The following is a 12,754-nucleotide window of genomic DNA, read 5'->3' on the forward strand; positions in this document are numbered from 1 at the left end:
TCATGCAATTCATGAAATTAACAGCACTGATTATGTAATGGTGCTTTTTTTTTAAATTATTTTTTGAATAATTGCTTGAACCATCTCTAAATGCTGCTAAACTATCAAATTGTTAAATTAATCAGTCAGCTTATTGATTAATGTAACTAATAATTCCAGCACAGCTTTTAAACATAAAGCTTGGTTGCTCTGCTATTCTTGTACACTGTATTAACAGTTTTTTTCGATTGCTAAGACACATTGGTCGAAACTGAAGCGACATGTTCAAAACAGAAATGCGTGTGGGCTAAACTGTGTCTCACTTTTCATTGCTTTTCAGACGAAGTGCATTCAGTGACCACAGTCACCGAAATGGATGAAGTCTTTTCTCATTCACTAGTTCACACCTGCAAAACACTATGCTTTAACAGCACATTTTTCAAATGCTAACACACTTTGTTCAAAACAGTTAAAAACACACTCAAAACAGAATGATAGGGGAAACAATACTGGGAATTTCTGCTGCAGCCACATTGAAATCTATTGAAAATTATATCAAAATATTGACAATAAAAATAAATAAAACGAAGACGCAATTCCAAACAGCTGATGGTAGTTTTCAGCTGAAAACTGGTTCAGGTGATCTGCGTTTAGCCTCATTAGAAAGCATATACAAAAGGAGTGGCTTCTGATTCTTTTTCCTGTGCAAGTATGGATCAAAGAACAGCAGGTGAAGTTGGTAGAGAGAGAAGAGCAGCCAGGAGAGGAAGGCTCTCCACACAACCAGCTCTCCTTGCTGGATGCAAGGAATGCTGGTTGTGGAGATCTTTCTCCCGAAGCCTGCCAGGGATGGATCAGACATTCAAGAAGATTCTACCCTAGGTGCCTTGCCAGAGAAGATATAAGATGTGACGTCGAGGAAAACATGTGACCGAATGCAGATGACAGGGTCTGAATACTACAGTATACATGTGTTGTTTTTTAGTTTTATCTCTTACTGTAATTTGTATTCTACCCCTGGAATTCTGAGATTCCGCATTATTCTGTTTACGTAATCTTTATTTTTTGGATGGTCCTGAAGTACTTATGCAAAAGCACAAATATTCTTGAATAAATCTCTGCATTCCTGATTCAGTGTTGTTGCAATATATTACAGCATGTACAATAATTTAGAACCATTATAGTGCAAAAGATCCTTTATAAAATACTGATTTACCTGACAAAAATCATTCTAACTTGAAATATAAGATGTATTTGATGTAATGTTCTTTGTTGTTAGTATTTTGTCGTTCCGTTTGTTAAGAGTGATTGTGTGTGTTTCAAACGTGAGACAATGTGCTAGTGTTTTGTTGAATGAGCTTCTTTTGAGACAAGTATGAAGTGTTTTGTTGGTGAGAAACACTTTTGGGCATGAGATTAACTGTTGAGCTGAGCTGCATGATGGAAATGCAGACTGTGTTAAGAATTTTGAACATGTCGCTTCAGTTTCGACCAAAAAACTGTAAGCACTGATTCATAAAATTTCAAAATAAAATGATCTGTGACTGACATGTATGGTTGTTTATGATCACACAACCTTCATTCACTCCACTGTTGATCAGATTCACACTAGATCCTAGAACCTTCTTTGGTGTTTTTTTGCAGCAGCAGCCTGTTTCCTCTACAGGAATCTGTTAGTCACATCTTTTCCCTGCCTTCATTTTGTTTCACAGCCTTGCATTACCTCAATCCCCCACAGGTGGGCAGTCAATGCCTGTCAATACTGTAGCCTGATTTAAATCCACAGTTTCTAGCCTCATAAACCAAAAGAACAAAAATGTCAGACAGCTTCAACATAAAAGGGAAGAGTTAAGACTGGGTGGTTTAGTTTCACCAAGCCTCTTAACTCCCACACAGCAGACGGATTAGAAAGGGCATGATACCGTTCTCTGTAGGATCATCAACCAGCTCTTCCTTCTCTAAGATGGTCTCTACCCGTTCCCTCCTCAGCGCTTTGATCTGTGGGAGGAAAGGTAATGTTCAAGGAATACAAGGATGCAGTTACCTCAAATATATTGATCAAGGATGGACTGATTTTAAGTCAGTGCTTGCTTTATAGATGAAACTACACACACATTATTCATTTTTATATGCAAAGTCTTCCAAGAAACACCCAATGATAAGATTTATAGACTGATCATAATTTACTGTGTTGTTCTGTTTTAAATCCTGTGTTTATTATACACATATCAGTACCAGACGACACTGATAACCAGCTCACCTCTCTGAGGAAGTCCTCATCTCTGAGCCGCTCTCTGAGAAGCAGGATGTCATTGTGCCGGCTCTCTTCCGAGCTCCATCTCAGGTTTTGTCTAACGGTTAGAGTCAGGTTCCCTGTGTCGTGACAGAACCTCAGCAAGCGGGACCGGTCTGCCCACACCTGGGACAGGCCTGCTGGAGGTGTGGCCAGAGGGTTGGGTGGGCTGCAGCACAACAGGTGTGTTAGTTCAATCACACATGAAAATAAAAATTAGATTAGAGAATACTTTTTTTAATTAGTTAAAATGTGCATACAAAGACTTTCCAAGTACTGTCACTGTCACCGTTTTGCTCCCACAGTCCATAGTCTGAGTGTCTTAATGTGTCAGCCTTTTGACATGACGAAAAGGATAACAGGGTACAGCTAATAGGTGGATGGATTTGGTAAAACTGGGTTGTTTCTACAGTGTGTGGGAAAGTTCTGCACTGAATGCATAATGTAACAGCAAAACAGTGATTCATTTGTCAGTGTGTCTCCCTGAAGTGCCCTGCTGGAGCTGATAATCTTACTGTGTAAGCAGCTCCAGGAGCTCAGAGTTGCCTGCTGTCTGTGCCAGTTGCAACGGCGTGACTCCGTCTTCGTTCGGCAGACTTACAGCCATCAGACCCCCTGGCTGGCAAAGCAGCAGCTCTGCCAGCCAATACAGACTCCATCTCACGGCCAGGTGGAGGGGAGACTCCCTGAGGCTGTGCTCTGGAGAAATATAATCACATAAAAGACAGAACAGAGTTCTAAGTATGCAGTTGGATCTAACGCAGTGGCTGAATGTAAGATGGAGGTGATATTAACAATGGGATGAGAAAGAAATAAGCCAGTGGCAGAATGGGAGAAAAATAGGTGGGAACTAACATGTCAAGAATGTCATCTCGATAACCACCTCCCTGTGATAATTAACCTAAATGTCAATGATTGATTTCTTCTCTTGCACAGCTCTGGGTCCCTCTGCTCCACTGACCCACTTTAAAGCAATAAAAGCTTTTCTAAAAAGCAGCGACAGTTTCTTATTTCTGCGGCTGCCACTCAACCTGGTGCAACAAGATCTGTATCCAGGTAACAGCTACAGCAACTAGTGAGCTTGGAAAAGTGCTGCTGTGTTTTTCAAAAATTTAGCATAAATTCAATATATTGATATTTTTTCATAATCGTGATATGAGGGTATATACCCTTGTTATAACCTGATGTGTTGTCCTTCCCTGGTAAAATAGTTGTGTTCTGTTTGGGTCATATTTAAGCATGGGAAATTTCATGTCACAATTATCCTGATTATCCTTAAATGGCACTTAAACATACTGTAATCACTTTACCTTACATTTTATTCATAAACCAGTACAAGCTGAGCCTTAAGCCATGTTGACGGACTTAGAAATTTGGAATGACTTGAAAGATGCAGGTTTCCCCTTGTCTCAGTTAAAAATGAATCAGAATGACTGTCTGACACTGCAATTGCATGGCAGGAGTCAGGAGTCAAATCCTTATTGAAAATAGAGACAGGTCAGCATAAATTAGAGGCCTCAAATAAGACCACCGAACACAATCAATCAAACCAAACATTAATCACAATTGGTATTCCCTGCAGGGATGTTTTAGAGCAAAAGCTTACATATTTGGTTTCATGTGGTATCCTTAAAATATAAACTAAATGGAAAGTTATTTGAGTTTAAGGCTGTATTTCTGTCCTTTGTTTCACTAGAACGTGTTGGGAAAAATTAGGTTGACAGGTGATGAAAGGACTACAAGACATACTTTAACTTACTTTGACAAGAGATTCATTGTTTTCTCTTTGCGAAATGAGGTTACATTCTTGTAAATAAAAGAGACGGAAAATGGTGTTGTCAGATCCAGGTTTGCGTTACGGAGCTAAAGGTTCCTCTTCAGCTCTTAAAAAGTCAGTTTTTCTATTTGTCTGAAAATGTTCTCCATTCAAAAACCCACCTGAGTTCAGGCTTTGTTGAGCTATAAAGACATATTTCTTAAGATAACACTTCTGCCAGGTGTGTGCCAAAATTGCAATGGTAACTTTTCAATTCAGAGAGAAAATTATATTTGTAAGACTCCACAAAGTATCTCGATTTTGTGAGAGGGTGACACATTAAGGTTTTCTGGTGCCTTTAAAGATACAGAATGCACTACAAACTAATGGGAGGAAAATAGAGGAAGGTTAGGGAATGATCATTCAGTCGCATACAGCATTGGCAATGGAGTGATGTCATAAGCAGTGCTTATCAAATCAACTGCAGACATTTAGAGGGAGACGCTGCAATGAAACAGACTGCCATAACTGTATTAACGCTTAATCTAGTTTGTTGTTTATGTAGGTGGTCCCACACAAACACTCATACAAACAGATGGTGGCATCTAGTAAATATCGCTGTCAGCCACACACAAACACACACACGCACGCACGCGCGCGCACACACTCACACAAAGATTTATTGAGCATTGCCTCGGGCTACTTCCAGATGGAAAGGCTCTATTAACCACATTACATACTGCTTAATTGGCTATGATGAATTCAGCAGAAGGTCACATGTGACCGTGTTCACTTCCGATTTCAGCCCAGTGAGCACTGAAAATGAGAAAGATGGCAATGGAGAAGGGAAGTGAAGAGGAACACAGTGTAACAGTTCACCTGCTCCAGGTTTTCAGCTCAATTCTGGGAGATGAGGTATCTCTGCTCACTAAATGCACTATATGTAATAAAAACTAAATACAGTGTGCTTTTCGGTGACCATATCTGCACAGGAATGCCTGTTCAGCAAGATAACATAATCCTGCTCTCACCGTCTCCACTGAGGCTCCCGAGTACATTCCAGTTTTGGGGGATATTCAGGTTGGCCATGGCCAGGGCCACGCGACGATCCATAGCCCAGCGAGAGCTCTCCTGGCCCAGGTTGAAGAGGCTGCTCAGCTCCTTGTGATCCGTGGAGGTCAGGCAATGTCCATGGATTACCAGGTGCTCTGCCAAGTCCTGAGAATAACGCAGTCATGAATAAGATACAATCTGTGTAGCTGGTGCTCAATGCAAAAAAAACTTTAAAACGACCGCTATGCAATATTTTCACAATTCAACATGTTTGGGGAATTTCATGACTCTTTTGTGATTGTTTACCAGTTCAATTTTTGATTTGAATTTTTACCACAGGAATGCACAAATTTACATCCAATCTTTTGGATCATATTATATATATATGTATTCCATACCTGAGCATCATCTTGGACATACTCCAGCGAAGCTCCGCCCACCCAGGTTAGGGGTGTGGTTTCTGAGCACAGGTAGGCCTGGACAGAGACCATCTCAGCCAGGTTATGTCCTAAAGGACACAATGCAGCAAAAGTCAGACACATTTATGTATCGTTTATATGAAGAAGAGCTGTTGTATGAGAACTTAAAATTTGTCTTTGAAACTTGATACTTCAGATACGGCAGACCAGTGAACACCAACAGAACAGCTATCTGTTAATAATAATTAATAATTCAATATGGATACATGGATAAAGATGTCAATGCCAGTAGTAAGAAGAATACAGTTTCATGCGAGGTCTGCAGCTCAAAAATCAATGACACGTCATCAGTGTCACAACAAAAACCACAAAGAAAGGTAGGTGAATGTGTCTTTATTGGTTAATTTATTTGGTGATCAAACATTAGCTAGAAAGCTAACATTAAGTTTATGCAAATTCAAATGTATTATGCATTTAATTCAAAATACGTATTGTTAATGTAAATACAATCGTGGGACTTGACTTGCTTGATTCTCACCACGGTAAGCTGGGAGTTGGACTTAAGACCTTCTTGTGACTTGCACATGTTTGACTCACTCCTACCTCTGCTAAAAATACATAACCACTGGTATGGGCTATATATTTCCATCCAGAGCCCAGTGCCTTAGAAAATGTCTGAACGTGGCAAAAGAAAAATCACAGATTTTCATTTTGAACGCAAATAAAAGCATTATTTACGACATTATTTTAGGTCTTAATGATCCAGCTATTGTAGAGAGAGCACAAGTCTGCAGGACTGCCTGCTGTCTGTGTCAACCTACATACAGGCTCAGTTATGTTGACATATTGTTTATGGAGCTGTTTCCCTCCTGAGAGGAAGCTGATAAGATTCTGTGTCTTTCCAGACCACAAGTCACAGACAGTGTGTGTGTGTGTGTGTGTGTGTGTGTGTGTGTGTGTGTGTGTGTGAAGATTCAAACAGTGATATACTGCTCCTGAGTACATAACAGGCTATATATATATATATACACACACACACACACACACACACACACACATATATATATATATATATATATATATATATATATATATATATATATATATATATATATATATATATATATATATATATATATATATATATTAGGGCTGTCAAACGATTAATTTTTTTAATCGCGATTAATCGCATTTTGTCCATAGTTAACTCGCGATTAATCGCAAATTAATCGCAATTTTTTTGGCACATTTTTTTCTGTTCTAAATGTACCTTGATGTATTTTTTAATGTTCTTAATACTTTTAACAACATAAGAAAGGACAAATATGCTTGCATCATGAACATTTTTGGCGGGGGGGCTCTCTGCATCTGCCCTGTGTTTGGCTTGCAAGTGATATTTGAGACTCAATGTACTTCGATGGTAAGTCATTTCATGTCGATAGTACATGCAGATAACTTTTGTCCTATCGACCGAACCATCTGGCAGTGTTTCGAAAGTAGTTTGCCGTTCATACCGTAAATGACCAAATAATATACGGGTTTCAGTTATCCACAGGGTCCCTTTAAACGCCGGTGCAGATGTATATTTTGGTAAATAACCGCTGGTTCCAAATAAATGTCGGGTATAATTTTTTATTTTTAAAAAAATTAAGGAAGAAGAGGTGTCCACTGACACTGCACGTTTTTCTTCTTCGCCTTTTTCACGCAGTGTGCTGCTTTCTGTCAGTCAGTATCACACTGATGATCGCCATGGCTCCGGTGCAGCAAAACAATAAAAAGTACCACTTGAAATTCAAACTTTCTGTTAAAATATGCAGAGGAACGCTAGCGTTATTAACGCGTTAACTTTGACAGCCCTAATATATATATATATATATATATATATATATATATATATATATATACACATATACATATATATATATATATATATATATACATATATATATATATATATATATATATATATATATATATATATATATACATACATAAGTAATCTTAAATAAATTCCCCCCAAAAGACATGAAAGCACACACACAATAACACAGGAATACATTACACACCGTACACACATACACATGCACATACCAGGCACTATAAAGCAGAGCATGACATCACTTTGAGCCCTGGTGACATGGACCAGTGTGGATCCTTCCAAAACAATGTAGACCTCTGCATCCTCTGGCACCGTGTCTAAACCCTCCAGCAGTGCAAATACCTTCGCCTGGCCCTGAGATAGACAGAGGTGAGAGAGGTCGAGGGGGGAAATAAAAAAGAAAGATGCAAGAGAGGAACAAATATTTCTGTTCCTAAAGATTTGGGCTCAATTTAGAATCTGATTCTATTCTGATGCAGTGTTCTACATTTCTCTAAAGTACACCAAATCCCTTGACAGCATTCCTCCCAAGGGTACAATAAAACATCCCCCTCAATAAAAACAGGAATGTCTTAGTGTCTAGTGCAAAGACCTGCCCTGATCCCAACAGGCCAGAACACTTTAGGCTTCAGATCTGAGTCTGAAGAAGGTGAAATGGGCCAGAACAGTCACGCTGATTTGTACGCTGATTAGGGGCCTTTAATAAAACTTCGCACATGTCAGATGTGGGTGTGCCAACATGTTGAATACCAGCCTCACTACACTGTAACTCCTCACTTATGAGGCAAAGGATGAGCATTTCATTGGTTCATTGGTTTATCTAGGGCTGGATATCATTTGACATGGTTTGATAATGGAGCTGATAACCTTCCTGAGTTATGATACCAGTATCAAAATGATGGAGAAGAACATACTCAAATATAGCCGCACAAAAACTTCACCTAAATAAAGTGGTTCAAAAAACTGAAGTTAAAAGGATACAGAAATCAGGGTTTACTATTGTGGTAATTATCATTTTTTAACCAGGAAAAATTCCTGTCCAATTCAGTCCAACACAGGTAGATTTCTCCTGGGGCACAATTTGAATGGTATTAAATGCGGAGTAAGCTACTCTCATCCCCAGGTCGTCAAATACCAGCGCTTCAGGTGTGTGTCTCAGACCGACCCACCCTAGGAATGAGACTCAATAATACTCTTCTGCTCTTGATTGTTGAGTCTCTTAACCAGGTTGTCACATAGGACAACCAACACCTGAAGCACGGCATCTTTTTATCAGCATCTATCAATATGAAACTATTTCAGCAGCTGTAAACATTTCTGAGCCCATGCTGTTTGTTTAGATGGCTGCAGTGTCTGGATATCTAATATGTGTAACTGAGCTTTAGCGCACGTCTTTTACAATTAGATATAATGACTAAATGTGCACTTTTTGCTTCAGTCCCTCAGAATAAATAAAACCTTCTGGTGCCAACAGCGTGCTTTTTTATTGCCGCAGCTTTCCACCAACATCCAAGAACAAATCTTTTGTAGAAGACATCGATTTGTCCACCTACAGTGGCCTCAAGAGACCAGACGGCAATGGCGTCACAAGACACACTGTGTGGGTTATTCTGGGAAACAGATCAAACGATTGAAAGAGGCAGGAGCAAAGTAGACAGGTTGAAGGAAAGAAGGTACAGCAAAAATGTAAATTATAACACTGAGCTTGAATGCAATGAATATTACAGATTAGAATGGATGGTATGAGAGTGTAAGAGTGTATTTTTTCTTATAGTTTCTCGCTTTTTTTCTCAGGAGAGTCTATCTGACAGCCTTGCATCACCTCAACAGCTGACCTGATTTCTCACGCTATAAAACAGAGAGGTTTATCTCTTTATTTCTCCCACCCTCTCAGAAAGAGACTCAGTGAGTAATCCATGCCCCCGTGTCTCACCTAATCCCACCTTCAGATTCACACATCCATTTCTTTAGCGCTGCTCGTCTATTCTGTGGCACAGAGAGAACATCAGATTTACCACCAGCTTTATGTCCATATAGCTTGTCTGATGCTCTCATTAAGACTCCTCACCTCTGTGTGACTGACCAGATGTCGACCACTGATGAAACTCTGCCCTTGACGGATGCACTATATGGATTTTTCTCGGCCAATAACTGATAATTTCCTGCTTTTAATGGACGTTACCAATAAGATTATGGATAATTATTTACAAATAATTCTCCTTTTGTTCTCTCTCTTTCTTCTTCTTCTGCGTTTATTGCTGTTTATTGTTAAATAATCAGCAAATTGTAATGTGTTAATTGTATCAGAGTGTGTAGATGCTGTGCTCATTCAATGAAGACAATTCCACTTGTATTATTGGCTCTATTTATTGGCTAATTTCATTATATCAGATAAATAGAGCCGATAATACAAATTTCCCTTTATAGGGTCAATATCGTGCATTGCTGCTGGCTACTAGATGAAATGCTGAACATCAGACAGTCAGCGCTGCCAGAGGCAGAATGGATACAAACAGGCTTTGAAACTAAATGATGCTGCATTAAAAAATAAAAAGATGGACTCCACTGATTTTAGAGATCTCCTGACTTTAACAAGGTTAATGTTTTAGTTGTTTTGGTCCGATACTTTTACAAGTATGAGTTGAACTGCCATGCATTTTCACTTTGATATACATGGTGCACGGAGGTTTGAATCCCAATAACGTTGGTCATCTTCTGGCTTTTGATTTGGCACCACCAGCAGGTCAAAGTTTCCAATTATGTAGTTAAAGTACCTCAACCTCTGTTCGACTTGCACAACATTTCGTACTTAATGGTTCCCAAATTACCGATACTTTGGTTTTTGATCAAATTCCTGCAAGACTAATTCAACTACTGTTTATCTCCACTTTATGTTAAGTGGCAGTTAGCAAATGTTAGCATCAGCATGCTAGCAGCACCACTGTGAGCATATTAGTGTGTCTTACTGGCATTTTGCTCCAAGCCTCATACAGTAAAATTAAGACTTTCCCTAAGTCTATTAAGTCATTGATTCATTTGTGGGCATCGGTAGAAAGAAAGCACAGCTGAGTGTGTCCCATCACATGAAATGGACAAGATTGCACGTCCACATTTAAGGTTTTATGGCCTTTAAATAACCTAACGTAAAAAGAAAACAGGGTTAAACCCATGTCAAATTAGTAGCATTTGTGAATAATGTACTCCCTCTTTGATCTGCAGAAAGAATTGGTCCGCTTTAAAGTTTGTGCACATTGATAAGATCCCAGACTGAACCTAGTGAAAAATATTTGACAGCAGTCCTGCCCTGTTTGACTACAGCTTGACCTTAGCAGACAACAGATCCATTCAAAGGTTTAACACGAGCAGAGACATCACAAATCAAACCGATTGCAAACACAAGTTCCTTTGAAACGCGAATAAAAAAACATCACTATAAATGAATCACAGAGTTACTGATTTGCCAGGTATGCACACAAATGACAGGCTGCTTTTGTCACTGTAGTACTGATGGATAGGACTATTTTCTTACGACGAAACTATGATTCAGAGCTCAAATAATCCAACAGAAATGTTTCATTCAAAGACCAATAAAGTCCCTGTTTGATCAAAGTGGAAAACATCAGTCTCCTGTCATCATGGCGTCCTCGTTGACCCAACTGCCAAATCTGAATTTGTACATACGGTGACTTTACAAGAACTGTATGGACGCACAAATAGAAAGCTGTTCTTCTTTTCAGATATGACATTAGAGGCATTTTCATTAAACATAATTGTTTGGTTATGAGCCCAAAGTCTGTGTCGGTCGTTATAAATGAGGCTGCTGATCTAATTCCAAACTCAATTTGCAGAGATTTTCCAGACAGATAATCAACTCCTATGATTAATTGGATGAGCTGGTTTCAAACTCAACTGGAGCACATACTCACATACAGAGGCACTCTCCTCCTGCTCAGCTCCATCTGCAAGGCGACTGGGGGCAAACACAGATAATCAATCAGACATTTGAGAGACAACAAGGAAAAACTCTCCGTGCATGTGACTCCTCGCTACTTCTTTGGTTATTTTTGGTGAATCATCCCGCTCCTCTGATCCTGAAGAGATTATCAAACCTTAACTGCGCCGAAACAGGATGAGACAGGATCGTCTTTTGATCTCAAGTATGAGGATAATGACTTTAACGATCATACTTTCTGTCTTGGTGAGTGGAGACACTACCAGAACAGCAAATATGCCCAAATCTGATGTGCATGCAGTGTGTATATACCTCTCCTGCATGTGTATGTGTGTATGTGTGTGTGTGCGTGTGTGTCTGAGCTAAACTAAGAACTCTATTGAGTTTCACTGCTGCAGGGTTCAGATCTGTTCTTAATCAGAGGCCACTTCCCAAACTGGACACAACAGCAAGCTCTTAATAACCATTTTTCAAGAAATCGCTTCCTGTGAAATCACATTATCGTTTCACATGTGCATTTATAATTGTTTATTCATAATTACAACAGGCTAAATGTTGCTGTGAGGAAAAGGAAAAGCGTGGCCAGACCAACACCAGAGGAATGCATGCAGTTGGGTTTTTTTATAAGTGTTGCTAGCTTTATGACACTGAAAACATAAAAATTGGGAGGTTAATGACACTATATTTGATATTTATTTTAAACACAACATGCACACTGTCTTAGAGACATGCCTGTGCATGTTCTTAATGATTCAAATGAACTGAACTCACTCTTTCATGCTGACCTATTTAGCCACAGAATAATTGTGAGGCTTTTTTTTTTTTACAGTGCTATATTTACCCACTCGAACATTAGCAATAATATCACAGAAAACAGAACCCCCCCCACCCCCCAAAAACGAACGAACAAACAAGAGAAAGTCAACAGCTGATACAAGGGTCAACATTAGTGATGTACCTACCTTCACAGGAGCTCAAACTCCGGCAGAGGAAAACCTTGCAGCAGCGCGGTTTGAATTTTAGCAACAGAAACCACAGGAGCACCTAACTCATCCTCCTCCACCAGCTCTCTGCTGCGTCAAGTGTCGGTGTCACAGCTACAAGTTGAGAAATGGCGCTGAGTCGGTGCAGCTGCTGCTCCCAGCCTCCTCTGACACAGCATCCTCCTCCCTGTCACTGTTGATGCTCTCTGTCTTCCGTCTGCTCAAACGCAAATTCCTCTTTTTATATGTGCGAGGTTGTTTTTTTTCTCTCCAGGTAACAGCGACCTCTAATGGAAGAGGATGGAAAAGTAAGAAGGATACATGTTGATACACAGTGCCAATAAGAAGTATTCACACTAGCTAGAACTGGCTACAATTACGCCATAAAGAACACTCCAAGAAACTCTGAAACACTGTGAAAAGGTTATTTAGAAGCATAA

General features: G+C 39.5%; 1 protein-coding gene across 4 annotated transcripts in view; it reads right to left on the minus strand.

Moving 5' to 3' along the window:
- LOC115581517 (rho guanine nucleotide exchange factor 28-like) overlaps positions 1-12,554 on the minus strand; it is a 41,440-nt gene extending 28,886 nt beyond the window's left edge. For 3 of the 4 annotated variants that reach the window (XM_030416660.1, XM_030416661.1, XM_030416659.1), the window contains exons 1-8: positions 12,294-12,554; positions 11,306-11,349; positions 7,592-7,733; positions 5,480-5,589; positions 5,060-5,246; positions 2,788-2,971; positions 2,240-2,441; positions 1,902-1,977 (exon numbers count right to left, since the gene is read on the minus strand). In XM_030416660.1, coding sequence (XP_030272520.1) covers positions 1,902-1,977; positions 2,240-2,441; positions 2,788-2,971; positions 5,060-5,246; positions 5,480-5,589; positions 7,592-7,733; positions 11,306-11,338 — 934 coding nt within the window. In that variant the 5' untranslated portion in view covers positions 11,339-11,349; positions 12,294-12,554. The remainder of the gene's footprint in view (positions 1-1,901; positions 1,978-2,239; positions 2,442-2,787; positions 2,972-5,059; positions 5,247-5,479; positions 5,590-7,591; positions 7,734-11,305; positions 11,350-12,293) is intronic. The other variant, XM_030416662.1, reaches the window with a different exon arrangement.
- Positions 12,555-12,754: the final 200 nt, after the last annotated feature.

Source organism: Sparus aurata, chromosome 5 (assembly GCF_900880675.1).
Source record: "Sparus aurata chromosome 5, fSpaAur1.1, whole genome shotgun sequence".
NCBI lineage: Eukaryota > Metazoa > Chordata > Actinopteri > Spariformes > Sparidae > Sparus > Sparus aurata.